Genomic DNA, 16,375 nt, shown 5'->3' with positions numbered 1-16,375 from the left:
ACGCAACGCGAAACCGAGAAAAAAATAAGGTACGGAAGCGTGGACTTTCTGGGAATTGTGGACCTTTTTGGTGAACCTATGGAAGGCATCGGGTTGGCCGCGGGGTCCGACTTTGGCAAACCCCGGGTCTCTTGACGCGGTCGTTATCTTGAAAGCAGTGATTTGAATGACGTTCAAGTCTCATAATCTCCTTGATGACAGTTTTCCCATCATTTTCCATTGCGATAGTGGCTGAATACGCGTGTTTTGTGGATTTGGACATGGGGTGCGGAATCGAGGAATCTTGGCAGCCCGCGCTCCGTTGGTGGCAGCTGCTTCGGCCGCGCCTGCTTGGCATGCCGCACCACCGCCCGCCCCAGCTCCAACGCGGGACGGAAGGAGATCCCGGGCAGCTGGGCCCTTCCATTCCCATGGATAGGAGTTCACCCAGGGCAGGTGCCTTACCACAGGGCAGGATAGGAGCGTAGCTGGAACCTAATCCGGGCCGCAGCGGGGTGTTTTCCCACCACGCCCTCTTTCGGCAGGCACCTTCCATGATTAGGTTCGCTCTGAGACGCGAGATTCGTATTTGAGAGGCTGCGGACTACACTCCTTCTTTACGAGCCGTGCATACGGTTCGCACCTCGCCCAGTCTTTCCCTTTTATTACGCGGCGACAATCAGCAACAACGTTATACTTTGTCTGCTCCGTCTGAACTTGCCCGCTTTCATCCATTTTTGATCTGGTTCGCTTTTTCCTCCCCTTCTCATTAGATAAACCTTAGTGCCTCCCCCTCTCCCACCTGGGCCGAATCGCTTTCTTCTGTGTCGTTACTCGCCCTTCTCCGCGAGACGTACGCCAAGACAAGACATGGAGAAGCAAGACGTTTCCTCGAGTTCAGCGTCCACCGACTCATCGAAGCACCCCGACGACACCGACGAGAAGAAGCCGAGTGGGTTTGGAGGCTTTCTGGTAAGTCGAGAAATTATGATGGCTCACTGATTGTCACTGACATGAGTTGCAGAGAGTCTTCAGATATGGAGAACCAATCGACTATGTTCTCGAGACCATTGGCATTCTCGCCGCTGTTGGGTCCGGTGTGGCACTAGCAATGATGAACCTGATCATCGGCAATTTGATGGACATCATGAGTGACCCTTCAACAATCTCCGCCAACCCTGACAAGTTTATGGCGGCTGTGAGCAGGAATGCGTAGGCAGACATGATCAACAAACCCGGGAGTCGGCCATCTGACATGCACAGGCTCTATTTCGTCTACATCGGCATCGCCCGCTTCGCCACAACGTACATCTACTCGGCTCTCTTCACCTACGTCGCCTTCAAGTTGACCCGCAACGTTCGACGGACCTACCTCCAAGCTGCCCTCAGCCAGGAAATCAGTTTCTTCGACCACGGCACTGCTGGTTCCATCGCCATGCAAGCAACGACGAACGGAAAACTCATCCAGTCTGGAATTGCTGAGAAACTTGGCCTCTTCTTCTCTTCCGTCTCCACTTTCTTCGCTGCCTTCATCATCGCTTTTGTAAGCCAATGGAAACTGACACTCATTATCATCTGCATCGTTCCGGCCATTGTTCTTGTCAGTGGTGCCATGGCGGCTATCGACTCTGGCTTTGAAACCAAGATCTTGCAGTCCAACGCACAAGCAGGAACCTACGCCGAGAGCGCCTTAGGAAGCATTCGTGCTATCAAAGCCTTCAGCTTGGAGTCTCGCATCATGCAGAAGTACAGCTCGTATCTCGACCAATCGCGGGTCATCGGAAACAAGAAGAGTCCCATCTATGGTGTGATGTTTGGCTGGCAGTACTTCGTTGTTTACGCAGGCATGGCTTTGGCCTTTTGGCAGGGTATTGCTATGATCGCGCGCAAGGAGGTGGACGGCATCGGCACGGTTTTCACGTAGGCTCAACTGCAAGTCTTTCAATAATCGCTCTGCTGATCAAAAGCTCATAGGGTCTTGTTTTCCGTTATCATCGCCTCGACTTCCATCAACGGTGTAGCCCCTCACCTGATGGCGTTCAGTCGTGCTGCTACCTCCGCTTCGGAACTTTTCACTTTGATCGACAGAAAGTCCAATATCAATCCGTTCGACGAATCCGGCCAAGTCCCTCGCCAAGTTTCAGGGCATATTGACATCAAAGGACTCACATTTAGCTATCCCACGCGACCGGACACCCGAGTTCTCGAGGACTATTCTCTAAACATCCCCGCTGGCAAGGTGACAGCTCTTGTGGTATGTTGAGATGGCGATATTTCAGCGAAACGTTGCTTACAACACCGCAGGGATCAAGCGGCTCCGGGAAGAGTACCATCATCGGCCTCCTGGAGCGATGGTACGATCCTGCCTCCGGATCCATCAGCCTCGATGGTATCAACATCCGTGACCTGAGCCTGGGTTGGTTGCGCACGACGATGAGACTTGTTCAGCAGGTTTGTGGCATGCTCCGAAACTAAGTCCGAGACATGATTGGAAGACTGACCTCAAATAGGAGCCTGTTCTCTTCAACGGTACCGTATTCGAGAACATTGTCAACGGCCTAGTCGGGACCCCTTTGGAGAATGCCTCACGAGAGGATCAACTTCAGCGCGTCAAGGAAGCGGCCAAGGTCGCGTTTGCCGACGAATTCATCAGTAACCTTCCCGAGGGATACGATACCCGAATTGGCGAGAGGGGTGGACTGCTATCCGGTGGCCAAAAGCAACGTATCGCCATTGCACGAAGCGTTATCTCCGAGCCCAAAATACTCCTACTTGACGAAGCAACAAGCGCGCTGGACCCTCATGCCGAAGGAATTGTGCAACAAGCTTTGGACAGCGCTTCCAAGAACCGGACTACCGTTGTTATTGCCCACAAACTTGCAACCATCCGAAACGCAGACAACATTGTGGTGATGAACAAGGGCAAGATCGTGGAGCAAGGAAAGCATGATGAGCTAGTTGCACTAGGTGGGAACTACGCCAAGCTGGTGAAGGCGCAAGATCTGTCTGTCAAGGAGAAGGGGAGCACCGACGAGAGTTCCGAAGACGACTCGACTGAGGCAGCTGAGCCCGTTCAATCCCTCGCCAAGTATGACACCGAGGCTGCGCAACGACTCGTCTCGTTCAAAGACAAGGAGGACTTCAAGCTTTACAAGCAGACCAATCTTGTGCACACTATCGTCAAGCTCATCCGTTCTACATCTGAGATTAAGATGTGGTACTGCAGTGCCTTCGTCGTCTGTGTTCTCGGAGGTAAGTCCAGTGGCCAGCTCACGATAAACACTACACGCGCTAACCCACCTTCAGCTGCTGTCTACCCCGGACAGACTCTTCTTCTGTCCCAGGTCATGGATGTGTTTACCTCTTCCGACATGGTCAAGCGCGGCAACTTTATCGCTCTGATGTACTTCGTCATGTCCATAGGTACTCTAACTGTCTACTACATCATGGGCTGGACAACGAACGTGATTGCTCAGGTACGCTCTCTGACTCTATTGGTATAAACTTCCACTAACGTCTTACAGACTCTCAGCCAGAAGGTTCGCAAGGGTCTCCTTAACGGAATGCTAAGACAAGACCTTCGTTTCTTCGATCGAGCTGAGAACACAGTTGGCGCCCTCAACAGCCGAATCGATTCCATGGCACAAGCGATTCTAGAACTGATGGGATTCAACGTCGCTCTCGCCTTCCTGTCTTTTGTCAATGTCGTCGCTAGCAGTATCCTGGCGATCGCAGTGTCTTGGAAGCTTGGTCTTGTCGGTGTTTTCGCAGGCATGCCACCTCTCCTTGGAGCAGGCTTCGCCCGTATTCGTATCGAAACGAAGCTCGACGCCGAGGTCGACGCGAAGTTCTCAACAAGTGCCTCTTTGGCATCCGAGACCGTCAACGCAATACGCACGGTCTCCTCTCTTGCTATCGAGAAGAGCGTGATTCAACGATATACGAATGAGCTCGACAACGCCATCTCAAGCTCGACTCTTCCGCTTTTCAACATGATGATCTGGTTCGCCCTTACTCAATCCATCGAGTTTTTCATTCTCGCCCTAGGATTCTGGTGGGGATCACGTCTTGTTTCGGACGGCGAGATCAATTTCTCCCAATTCATCATCTCCTTCATGGGTGTTTTCTTCTCCGGTCAGGCTGCGGGCATGATATTCAGTTTCTCCAGCAGTAAGTAGATCGCTGATGCTATGGCTTATAGTCTCTAATCGCAGTGTCTTCCCAGGTTTCACCAAGGCAAATTCCGCTGCCAACTATTACTTCTGGCTGATGGGTCTCGAGCCCACGATTCAAGACACCCAAGAAAACGGTGACAAGGGCCCTCCTGATGGTTGCAGCTCTTATGGCTTCGACAATGTCCAGTTTTCATACCCCTTAGCCCCGGACACCAGGGTACTCAAGGGCGTTACTTTGAAAGTAAGTTATTTCCGTGTGATATTGGCGAGCAAGAAGACTGACATTTGATTCCCAACAGATCGATCGCGGCCAGTTTGTTGCTTTTGTCGGCGCCTCAGGTTGCGGCAAGAGCACAATGATTTCCCTTCTCCAACGATTCTACGATCCTACAAGCGGCACGATCATCATTGATGACTCTACACCCCTCACAGCGATCAGTCCTCGCCTTTATCGCAACAAGCTAGCTCTTGTCCAGCAAGAGCCCACCCTCTTCCCAGGCAGCATCCGCGAGAACATCGCGGCAGGAATCGACCTCCCAACAGAGGCTTCCGACGCTTCTGACGAGAAGGCGGTTCTGGTGGATGACATCGTGATTGAAGCAGCATGCCGCGCAGCCAACGCGTGGGACTTTGTCAGCTCTCTTCCCGAAGGCCTCAACACTCCCTGTGGACAGGGTGGAAACCAACTTTCCGGCGGTCAGAGACAGCGTATCGCCATTGCTAGGGCCTTGGTTCGCGACCCCAGTGTCATTCTACTGGACGAGGCCACCAGTGCACTCGACACCGAATCGGAGAAGGTCGTCCAGAAAGCTCTTATGGAAGCCGCAGCTACGGGCGATCGCATCACCATCGCCGTGGCGCACCGCCTCTCCACGATCCGCGACGCAAACAGGATCTGCGTCTTCTACGGCGGCCGCATCGTCGAAACAGGAACCCACAATGAACTTATCGAGCAAGGCGGGATGTACAAAAAGATGTGCGAGGCGCAGAGTCTGGATAGAGCTGCGTAGGGCTTAGACTTTTCTTGATGGACGCAGGTCCGAATCTGGATGTGTTTTTCGTCATTGTCAGCGTTGCATTTGCATGGCATGGCGGATACCTAATGTGTATTTCAATTCTTGTAAGACATTTAGACTTTTAGAATGAGAAGAAATGGAATCTTCTTTGGCTTGCCTAATCGGGAAAGTCGATGTCCTGCAGTCCTTTTTGCCGCGAAGGATGTGATGCGGGAAAGCCAAGAGTGGCCTTCGTCGAATCCTGGCCCTTTGTTCTTAAGGCGTATGCCTGCGGATGTGATGGGCGAAATATTAAAGTCCGACGGGACATTTACTTTTAAAAAGTTGATCTCACATCGCTTGGGGAGGCTTCAGCGTCCAGTGTGATGGGGTCTGGGCCGTTGTTCACTCCATTTACGGGAGTTTCGACGGCGAAATCGGCAAGCCACTTACCTGCATCAGCGCTGATCAGGCCCTGAAGGTCCGGGGCCGGGAATTCGGATCTGGTCGGGGGACGGATTGACGTCAGCTGAGCCACGCTCATGATGCCGCTTGGGCAGACAGCTCATGGAGTCTAGGTGTCTAAGAACAGCTTCATGAATTGTGTCCAAAAAAGCATATAAGGAGAACTGCACTGGACAAGATGTCCTGGATATTGGACCAAGTTATCACAACGCATCTTTGTAGCATATTCCTTGAATATCGTTGCAACCACGCAAAACGTGCGTCCCCATTTATCGAAATTGCTGTGTTGAAAACTGACTATGCCATCACAGGTATCTCCACGACCAAAACCAAGCAAGAACACATCTCAAAGCTTTCAAGCTCTCCCTTCCCAAGGGTCAAAAACGAAACACAAGACAAATCATGGGTTCCTGCTCCAGCAAGTCCGGCGATCCCTACCATTGGGGCTACATCGATGACGGCAAGGGCTGGACGGCGCGCCCGCGGTCCGAGTACATGAAGACACCGGCGTATAACAAGCACCTGCGGAGGCAGATGAGGGAGGAGTCGCATGCTAGGGGAGGGAATGGGCATATTTCCATGGCGGAGCAGTCGAGGAAGCAGTGGTGACGAGGGAGAGCAGCCGCAAGGGGAGTAAAGAAGGACGTTTTGAGGGCATACATCTGATGGATGGATCTATTTGAATCTAGTTGCTGGATTGTATCTCAATTTCTACAATGGTTTCGTCTGATGAAACCTAAAGACTTGAATATCAACATGTTCTTCTGGCTTGTCAAGGTTGCCTCACTATCCTGAGCCAGAGCGCGCTGAGAAGCCTCACTTTCGAGCCTGGTACTCCTTCAGCAACGCCTCGAGAAGTTCAACTTGGCTCTTGCGGACAGCAAGCGATCCAATCGTCTCCCTGGCCACCGAGCGCTCACACTCCGCCGGCTTCCTCGTCCCGTCCTCCGATCTGATGCCAAAAGACATACCGGGCGTCGGCACAAAACAGTTATCCTGGCTCCTCGCCGCACGCAGCTGGCAAATCTCAGCCTTACGGCACGCGTCGTCGCACTCCGGCACGTTCCACCCGCGCGTCCTGCGCGCCCAGTACGCCTCAAACGCGGCCGGGTCGTTTTCCAGCGCGACGGTAACGTTGTGCCAGAACGCCGGGGTCAGCTCCGCTTCCGCGGCGACGGGGGTGTCCAGGAGGGCGCCGAAGGTCTTCTTAGCGGCGTAGGAGAGTTTCCACACGGGTCCGGTGGTTTGGAAGGTCGGGTCGGTCATGTCGGCGACGTAGGTCTCGATGTCGAGGATGGCGAAGGTGGTGGAGTCGATGGTGTAGAGGCGGAAGGCGGGCATGCCGGAGAGGGGGGTCATGGAGGGGGCGATGTAGGATGTTGCGACGGCGTTGGAGGCGGTGCGGTTGGTGTAGTTGGAGTAGCTGATTTGGAAGTGGTCGAGATGGGTATGTCCTGGGTTATTGTCAGCTTCGACGTCGTTTGGGTGACAAGGGAGATAATTACCAAAGAAAAGCCCGGCGATGGTTGACTTGTATCGGTTGACAATCTGATCAAAGTAGTTCGATCCATCGTGGAGCGCATCAGAAGTGCCCATGGGCATATGCCCAACCAGGAACACGCGCTCGCCAGCTTTCTCCGCTGCATCGAGCTCCCCGACGAGCCATTTCAAGTGATCACTCGGATCCCTCTGCACATCCTTATACAGCCAAAAGTTAAGCGTGTACCAAAAGTTGGTCGACACCGAAATCACCCTCAACCCGTCCCGGGGCGTCTTGACCGAGTACGCACCAACCGCCTTCGCCTCCGCAGATGACCCAATCCACCTGCTCCACGCCTCGGAGACGACATCGTACAGCCACTGCGCGCCGGCGCCGAGGTGCGTCGGCGGGATGGCGTTGGCGGGGGACATTTCGTGGTTGCCGACGGTGCCGTAGATCTGCAGCCCCGCGTCGGCCATGTGCTGGTACGCCATGCTGATCTCGGCGGAGTTTTGGGCGACGGTGGTGTTCCAGATGGCGTGGTCGACGATGTCGCCGGTGAAGAGGGCGAAGTCGGGGGAGAGGGCGTTGATGGCGGCGTACATGCTCTGTTCGAGGCTCAGGGGGGCGCCGCAGTTGTGGTCGCCGAAGGGGCCGGCGGGGAAGTCGTTGTTGCCGGGCTCATCGGCCGGGGTGTACGGTCTTATGATGGAGGGTTAGAGCTTCGGGTGAGGGGGATCTTGGGGTAAGGGGTTGGGAGTACCTGCAGCACATCGGCTTGGAGCAGTTGGCGTTGGAGCCGGTGACGTAGAGAGGGTCGATGTGGATGTCTGAGAAGTGCGCGATCTTGAAAGTGGCGGGTTTTGTTCCGTTTGAGGAGACGCTTGCCGGGAGAGGAGAGGTGACAGTCTTGGGGGGCATGGAGATGGTGTACGGCTCAACCTCAGGGTACTCGCAGAGGCCGAGGAGGGTTGTGCAGAAGACTTGAGCTGCCTTGCTTCCCAGGGTGAGATCGCGGAGACTAGCAGCAATCACGGGGCCTTCCAGAGCTAGAGTGCCGTTACAGACGTCTTCATCTTCGGACTTATCCCACACTTGTCAGTCTGAACAGGTGTGGATCTTGAGGGGCACTTACGGAAGCGGCATTGCAAAGCTTCTGCAGAGCGCCGACGAAAATATCGTCACCGAAGTTTGCGAGCGTCTTCAAGATGAGAAGGATTCCCTAAAGAGACATAAGAATAACTTCGAGGTAGTTTGAGGAAGCAATGTATGTGCTTTGACTTACTTGGCATCCCAGGCAGTTGTTGTTTCCTGTGAGACTGTCCCAAATGCTTTCGACCGACTGCGGAATGTCCACATCAGGGATGGCTGCCTGCCGGGCGACTGCGATGCTGCTGGACGACTCTGTTCCGACGTAGCCAGAAAGGGCCCAGGTGCACAGTGCTTGCCCAGCGACCGAAAAAAGTGCCGTAGCCTTTTTCATCTCGGCGGCTGATAGAGGTTTGAAAAGAGCGTGGAGTATTTGCGAGACACAGAGAACAGAAGCGAGTGTGGTGTGCAAGGGATGAAGAGCAGTGAGTGAAGACTTCTATCCCGAGGATCATGATGGAAATCGACTTCATGTTATAGGAAGGCAAAATCCGCGAACGCATGTCGGTTGGCCCGATTCACTGCTTTGAGCGGACCGCAGTGGATAGCAACAGTCTGCCCGACTCCGTTTCTCTTGGCACCCGAATATCTGCAAGCTGGCGATCATGTTAAGCGAGTGCGAGACCAGAAGACACCATAACCATCGGCGGGGCCGGAGCGGCTTGATACTCCGACTTGCTAGGTCTGTCTAGCCTTCCACGTCGAAGTGCTGATAGTATCTTGGAGCCTTCCGATGCATTGATATTTGATGAATTGGCAAGATCAGCAAGGCTCATTGACTTCAATTTCGTGTCGTGAAATGAAGCTTCGGCGCTCGGAGTTGGTCTCGCAGTTCACCGTTGGTCACCATTTCGAGTCGCATGAGGTAGCCATTGTGCCGAAGAACCCCAAGAGTTCATATTGCTTTTCTCATTAAAACGTAGTTGATGAAATCCGCCCGCAGATACACTTGCTCATGCCCGTGATACATCCATTGCAGCATGTCACTCGAAGCCCAGGCGCAGGCACAAGCTGAACTCAATTGACAGCAACCGAAGGCAAGCCAAAGAGGCTTTGGCAGTCAGTACTCCCTTCCCAAAAAAAATCGTATGTCATGTGAAGGGAGAGAGAAATGCTGTTGAATAAATTCGGTCCTCGGTAAGGTAGGTTGCTTGATTCTGTTGATACTGCTTCCGAATTACGGGGCCCACTTCTCGGTCCTCGGGTCTTGGCGAGACGGACCATTGGGGTATGGTCGGGGTCCGCAGCCCGCAGGCTCTCAGGTGCCATGTTGAACTCCATTCTGTGCGGAAGGCCGTTTATTTTACATGACAAAAGTTCGAGTGGGGACGTCCGTCCAATGTAGAAATCTTTCGCCGGGAGAGGTCGTCCATTCAAAAGCTAAATCCGTAGCGCGCGGCACCTTATTTAATCAGTATTACTTGGGCCGATGACAAATCCATCCAAGTGGCATGCACATTCAGTTCTCAACAACGGGTTGACATCATCTGAGTAATACCTAGCGCAACGGTCTCCAGATCTAGCCAAATTAGGGAAACCTAATCTCCGTCGAGTTTGGTGCAAAGTGCAGCTTTCATTCAGGGTTCTATCCTTTGTCAGATTAGTCTACGCTAATTCCGTACGATACCGAGAATCATAGTCGTAAATGGTGGTGTTCAGAGTATGAGATGTCATCAAGCATTTGTTGTCTGTTGTTACAAATCACGCTAATGGCCAGGCTAACTGTCAGTAACCTTGGTAGTACCTTGGCAGAGTATTTAGACATGAGGACTTACATCTTAGAACTGAATTATTACTATGGCTTGTGGTCATTGCATCTCTTTGACATTACAGCGCAAAACAATTGCCCTACGAAACTGTACTGCTATACGCTATGAAGCTTTACAACACATTACAAGCATGGCTGAGCTGCCATGCTGTGGCTCTAGCTGCTTGCAACGACACTGAAAACCCACGCGTTGACTTGGGCTACGCGACATACGAGGGCACCGCGCTATCCAACGGCGTCAACCAATTTCTCGGAATGAGATTTGCCGCGCCTCCTGTGGGACAGAACCGATTCAAGCTTCCACAAGAGGTCATTCAGGAACATGGCATTGTATCAGCGAAATCGGTAAGACCTGCACAATACCCTGGCGAATGTTTGGACTGACACCAACCAGCACGGATCACTTTGCCTGCCAGTTGATGGCCTCGCATTCACCCCGCCACCTGGACAAGATATATCGGAAGATTGTCTGTTCGTCGATGTCTACCATCCAGCCCATGTCAATGGCACACCAGCCCAAAGTCTTCCGGTCATGATCTGGATTTCTGGCGGAGGATTCGTGCAGCTGCTGAATGAGAACTATAACGGCACAGGGCTGGTTGAAGCTAGTAACAATGGTGTTGTCATTGTCAGCTTCAACTACCGCGTCGGCCCTTACGGATTCCTTGCCAGCGAAGAGCTTCAAAAAGAAGGAAGTCTCAACATTGGCCTCCACGACCAGCGCGCCGCTATGAAATGGGTCGAACAGCACATCGGAAAATTTGGCGGCGACCCCAACAACGTCACCCTCTTTGCAACCTCGGCTGGATCAGGGAGCGTGCTTCTGCACACTCTCGCCTACGGTGGCCATCCTCCTGAAAACGACAACGTCAAATGGCGCGCTGGAATTGCACCAGCTGTATGGCTTCCCTCTGTCCACAAGGTGGAAGAAACCCAGTACCAGTACGATCATCTCCTCAATGCCACCAACTGCAGCGATCTTGCGTGCTTGAGGTCGCTCGACTCAGACATAATCCAACGGGCGAACAGCGGCTTCCCGTTTCCTGGGCAGGCGAATGTTCCTCTGTTCCCTTATGGCCCAGTCATTGACGGGCATCTGCTCACAGGAACACCGTCTGAGATGCTTCGCAACGGCAATTTCGCCAAACACAGGCCGCTGATTCTGGGCTCGTCCAGCACTGAGGGCACCATCTTCGCAACCCAAGCCAATACCACCCAAGACGTCAATGACTTCCTCAAGACACAGTTTCCCGATCTAACAGAGGACGATCTGGCACAAGCCAATGCTCAGTATTCCTCAGTGCCAAGCACTTTCCCTGGTGTCAACGTGACAAAGTCTCCCAAGTTCTACCAGTTGTCCCAGATGTTTGGCGACATGGCTTTCAGCTGCGTTGCGTCAGGGTTTGCTGCTGGACTGAGCCGAGTGGGGGTTGATGTTTACCTCCTACGCGACCACGTCCTCGACCCAGTCGAAGTTGCAGCGGGATTCATTGTTCCACACACCTGGGAATTGCAGGCTGTTTGGGGACCAGATTACGCACCGCAGTCGGTTGCGGTGCCGGGCGCTAATAGCTACGATGTCGGTGGCGTCAATCATGGGATGGTTGGAGTTGTCCAGGCTTACTGGCTTAGCTTCGCCAGGACTGGTGGCAAACCAAATGCCGCAAAAGCCGCAGGCGCACCTTTCTGGGGGCCATACGGTCATGGAGAAAGGCTCAAGCTGCAGACAAACTCAACGACGATGGAATATTTGCATGAAGAGGAATCAGGTCGCTGCGCATTGTGGAGCAAGCTTAGTGCGAAGACACACATTTGAAGGCGTTTGGTGTGATTGAAGCTAGACTCTGACAGTGTGCATTTGTTTAAATGTTTTCACTAGATGATTCAATGTTACCTGTGTCTAATCTACTGCAATGCAGATTTCCTTGGAATTAGGGTACTAATGGACTAAATTCCCTACCAAAGGTATAGCTCTAGCATCTGCTCAATCCGAAGTCCTTCGGATCGGAGTCTCAAGAGCTCGGGTTTAATAATTGAGTCTGGGCGTTTTCCCCCACCCAATGACATATTCGGTGTTCGTTGCCCATCCGAATCTACTCTCGAAGGAACGCTTCGTAGAGACATAGTCCCTAGTGATAGAGGCCGGAAGCAGCCGCTCACAATTTGCACACATTGAGGTGTATCAGAAACGTGAGGCAACGTAGCATGTGAAAGCACATGGCTGAAGTATTTTGTGATTGTATTTGCTATCTTCACGACATGGGAATCATGTTGATTGAATAACAAACGTGAGAAATGTTCGTGGTCTCTGCTCGGGCTCAAAACAAGCTGGTGAGTGTTTCCCGGTAGCTTTTCCCAGACATCGCATTTCAGCAACAGCGTCCTCCATTATTTGCAAGCCGGGTCGTCCTTGCAAGTGAGCTATCAACTAGTCAGCCGTTTCTCTTTACTTTATCTAAGCCCTGAGGGTGAACTTACGTAGCAGCAAAGGGCATAATCCCGACCTTCCAGAGCTGGGGGAGGGGCCGCAGCGATCTGGGCAACGGCGACAAGAAGAAGGCTGACGGTGGCGAGGAATTGCATTTTGAATTAGAGGATAAGTGAATGGTCGTGACTAGAGTAATCGGGTCGAATTGTTACTATGGGTGAAAGGAGGATTGAGCATCGTGGGGTGAAGATGGCTTTTATGCTTCCTCCTAGATCAACCGTGTAGGGAACAGGGAATCGTAAGAGTCGGGTTGCAAGCCAAAAATCCCTCAAAGACTTGTCATCACTTGATCTCAAGTCATGGCCTGGCAATCATTGCCGAGGCTTGTTTCCATAATCTTATCAGATCTGTTCCCGTCGTGGCAACTGACGGCTAAAAAAGCCGTTCCCGCCTTGGCTGTACCCATTCGGGACCCCAATTTAGAGAGAACTAGCGGCATTCATTAAGCAGCCGATGGGATAAGTTGCCACCAAGCAGGGAGATCCTTCAAGCATAAACATGTCTGTGGCCAGAGCATGTTCTTGTAATCTTATCAGATCCGTTCCTATCCAGCCATTGGCTGCTGGAAGGGCGGTCGGCCCTGGCTGTACCTACCCATCTTTAGTACTACAATTTAGCGAAAATATGGTGATGTTGTGTGCTAGAGTTATTGAGCATCAACTGAGACTAAGCTGGTGGCTGGGAAATGCTCACAGTGAGTGATTCGTCGTCAAATTGTGGGGCCTAGAGCAGATATTTTTGGTTTCTCTGATTGTCTTCCTTGGTTATGAGGCCAAATGGCAGCATGTTTGTTGATACCTTGAATTCTTTTAGAAAGGATTTTCTCTTTCTAGAACACTTCGAAGCTGGGCAACGAAACCGAAAATGATGCCTCCTGTACCGGTGATTGAATGCTTAAAGCATTTGGCCAGTAAGAGCACTCTGGTAGCTTGTTATACTTGTAGAGTAGAAGGAACATTAGACCATACGCATGAGGTGCTGCATCGTCTATTTCAAAAGTTTTATGGCATTGCTTGAGGGGAATATCCTGCGGCATTGTTGAATCTTCACGAGTGAGGCGGTTGGAAACTTGCGATGCGCCTCAAGCAGGCCCGGAAAAAGGTACGGTGTAAAACAGGAACAAGTGGCGTTCGGCTCCGATGCGATCGGCCCCGTTACGTGGAGCCGGCGCCGTTGCTGTTCCGCCGGTATGCGCGGCCCGCAATTAGACTTTGCGCGAGGGTGTTCTTGCCGGCAGAAAGGATATCCATCCCATAAAGTGCTGCATGACGCCAGTATAAGAGTATGCGGGGCACAGCGAATCAAATATTGTATCTGTTGATCGACAATTTTTCTCAGCGAATTGCAAAACGGCGAGACCAGACTTGGAGTTCCGGGTACTCAATATGCTGGCGTCATGTAGCACTTGATTGGCTAATTACTGCTTTCGTTGACGAGGAGAGCGTGGGTTAAGGTGCCCATATAGTGTTGCCCAAAGTGTGCCCACGAATTGGAATTTGTCTTAGTCTTTTCACAGGCGGGCTGCGCCGTAACCACAAACTCAAAGAAACGCGAGGTACGGACGTACGGCATCTGGCGGTGTTAGGCCATCATGGTAGATTGGGGTTGCGATTTCCCCGGATTTTCTCGTAGTTCGCCTGACTAAGTACAAGGATTATCCTGTCCGCGGAACTGGCCGAGGAATTCCGAACCCATGCCCCGTCGGAATGACACCAGACAATTAAGTTCCGAGCTTGCATCTCGTTCCGTCGAGGGTAATCCCTAGAAGAGGGGATTCTTTGCTTGCTAAAAGTGACATCTCACATTAGGCAAGGACAGCCCCTCATTCGCAACACTGACTGGCTTTCCCCTTCGCGGTCTAGCTTATTTATTTGGCCAAGTGCTCCTCCTACAGGAATCAGTATTGCCTCTCTTCAGGTAATAGAACTACTCGATTCCAACGGCGCTGTTCATTTTCCACAACATGGGTGTCATAACATTGAAGGCCGGAAATGGTCTGGTCACTTCAGGTACGTTATCATGTAGATTCGCACAGCATTGAAAAACTAGGCTTACGTTAAGATGGTAATTAGTCGAGAGCGGACTGTTTATCAACAACGAGTTCGTCGAAGCCAAGGCGGGCGAAACATTGGACATAGAGAACCCCTTCAACTTGGAGAAGCTAGCAACACTGTCCGCTGCTCAGGGGGCAGATGTAGACTTGGCTGTGCAAGCTGCCGAAGCCGCCTTCTATGGAGGTTGGAAAACGACCCTTCCTCCAGTGCGCGCAAAGCTTCTACACAGGCTGGCAGACCTGATTGAGCAGCACGCCGACGAGCTGGCCCTTCTTGAAGCCCTGGATGCCGGAATCCTTTTCAACGACTCGAAAGGCTTGCACGTGCCCAATGCTGTGTCTACTCTTCGTTATTTTGCTGGTTGGACTGACAAGATCGATGGAAAGCTTTTGCAAATACCTGAGGGCACGGCTTATACTCTTCGAGAGCCCATTGGGGTGTGCACAGCCATTGTGCCATGGAATTGTCCTCTGTAAGTCCTGGGTATTCTGTCTGATATTTTCAAGCAAACTGACGCGGATTCTCTGCCACTTAGCATGATTACTTCATGGAAGCTGGGACCCGCCATAGCCGCAGGGAATACTCTCATCATTAAGACCCCTGAGGCCGCGCCACTATGGGGGCAGAAGCTTGCTAGCCTGGTCAAGGAGGCAGGCTTCCCCGCTGGCGTCATCAACATTCTGTGCGGCGAGGGTGCCATTGCAGGAGCAGCGCTATCGGCACACCAAAAGGTGAAGAAAGTATCCTTCACTGGAAGTACAGCCGTCGGCCGACACGTCCTCCTATCCGCCGCCAAGTCCAACCTCAAGAAAGTCACACTCGAGCTTGGCGGTAAGGGCCCGTCCATTGTTTTCTCCGACGCGGACTGGGACAATGCTCTCTTCTGGACATCATTAGGCAGCACAACCAACAATGGTCAGATTTGTGCCTCTGGATCCCGAATATATGTGCAAGATACTATTTACGACAAGTTTCTACAAGCATTTACTGAACGAATCAACAAGGCCGTACACGGCGATCCTGTTCTTCAGGAGACAACCAAAGGTCCAGTCATCAATGCATCCCAGCAAAAGAAAATCTTCAGCTACATCGAAGGAGCCAAGAACGATGGAACGAGGCTACTTCATGGAGGGGAGAAGCTCGACCACAAAGGCTACTTTGTTCCCAACACCGCTTTTGCTGATGTACCTGAATCTGCGGCGATCATGAAGGAGGAGATTTTCGGACCAGTTCCGGTAAGTACTTTATCCAAGCCCATAAGCTGGAGAAACGATACAAAAGCTGATTCGGGCTTCAGAGCATCGCCAAGTTCTCCACCGAACAGGAGGCAATACAAAAGGCCAATGATACCGATTATGGCTTGAGTGCTGCGGTGTTTACAAACAATGTAAACATAGCTCAGCGGGTTTCAGCGGCCATTGAGTCCGGGCAGGTTACCATTAACTGCTGGGGAATGTTGCATGCCAACACTCCATTTGGAGGTGTTAAGCAGTCAGGATTTGGGAGAGATTTGGGCGAGGAGAGCCTTGATGGCTGGCTGAACTCTAAGACGGTCAAATACTTCAACATTCCTGAGACTTCCAAGTTGTAGGTCAGCTACATCAACCGCAGCTGCGTATGTAGCTTCACCTGAGGTAATCAAATTTGAGACAAGCAAACAAACAGTATGAGGATGTTCACAGGCTATACAATTCCATGCACAGGTTATAAGCTTGCCATGTTTCCCCGGATGGAGAGTTGGCGAGTTCGAACCTAAGCATGCAGATTCACGCAAATGGGGAAACTCCATACGGCTCATGGTGCATCATTTGATAGCATAGTA

The 16,375-nt window shown here is 52.1% G+C and overlaps 5 protein-coding genes across 5 annotated transcripts; 4 read left to right on the top strand and 1 right to left on the bottom strand.

The window, feature by feature from the left end:
* Positions 1-849: 849 nt before the first annotated feature.
* On the top strand, positions 850-5,164 carry COL26b_011480 (uncharacterized protein; the record flags this gene model as incomplete). The annotated part of the gene is made up of 10 exons (XM_053184146.1): positions 850-951; positions 1,004-1,191; positions 1,243-1,899; positions 1,954-2,233; positions 2,284-2,430; positions 2,490-3,231; positions 3,286-3,455; positions 3,504-4,149; positions 4,205-4,395; positions 4,454-5,164. The coding sequence occupies 10 exons, from the start codon at positions 850-852 to the stop codon at positions 5,162-5,164; spliced, it is 3,834 nt and encodes a 1,277-aa protein (XP_053031922.1).
* Positions 5,165-5,792: 628 nt separating this feature from the next.
* On the top strand, positions 5,793-6,223 carry COL26b_011479 (uncharacterized protein; the record flags this gene model as incomplete). Its single annotated transcript, XM_053184145.1, has 2 exons — positions 5,793-5,813; positions 5,975-6,223. The coding sequence occupies 2 exons, from the start codon at positions 5,793-5,795 to the stop codon at positions 6,221-6,223; spliced, it is 270 nt and encodes an 89-aa protein (XP_053031921.1).
* Positions 6,224-6,430: 207 nt separating this feature from the next.
* COL26b_011478 (uncharacterized protein) lies at positions 6,431-8,577 on the bottom strand (the record flags this gene model as incomplete). The annotated part of the gene is made up of 5 exons (XM_053184144.1): positions 6,431-7,068; positions 7,120-7,796; positions 7,858-8,177; positions 8,230-8,316; positions 8,380-8,577. The coding sequence occupies 5 exons, from the start codon at positions 8,575-8,577 to the stop codon at positions 6,431-6,433; spliced, it is 1,920 nt and encodes a 639-aa protein (XP_053031920.1).
* Positions 8,578-10,116: 1,539 nt separating this feature from the next.
* Positions 10,117-11,827, top strand: COL26b_011477 (uncharacterized protein; the record flags this gene model as incomplete). Its single annotated transcript, XM_053184143.1, has 2 exons — positions 10,117-10,356; positions 10,406-11,827. The coding sequence occupies 2 exons, from the start codon at positions 10,117-10,119 to the stop codon at positions 11,825-11,827; spliced, it is 1,662 nt and encodes a 553-aa protein (XP_053031919.1).
* A 2,635-nt stretch (positions 11,828-14,462) lies between these two features.
* Positions 14,463-16,144, top strand: COL26b_011476 (uncharacterized protein; the record flags this gene model as incomplete). Its single annotated transcript, XM_053184142.1, has 4 exons — positions 14,463-14,508; positions 14,572-15,025; positions 15,089-15,788; positions 15,851-16,144. 4 exons carry the CDS (start codon positions 14,463-14,465, stop codon positions 16,142-16,144), a joined length of 1,494 nt encoding a protein of 497 aa, XP_053031918.1.
* Positions 16,145-16,375: the final 231 nt, after the last annotated feature.

The sequence above is a fragment of the Colletotrichum chrysophilum genome (genome assembly GCF_026319265.1).
Source record: "Colletotrichum chrysophilum strain AFK26 chromosome Unknown scaffold_141, whole genome shotgun sequence".
Taxonomy (NCBI): Eukaryota; Fungi; Ascomycota; class Sordariomycetes; order Glomerellales; family Glomerellaceae; genus Colletotrichum; species Colletotrichum chrysophilum.
The sequence above is the reverse complement of the archived record's forward strand: the minus strand, read 5'-3'. Positions and strand labels throughout refer to the sequence as shown.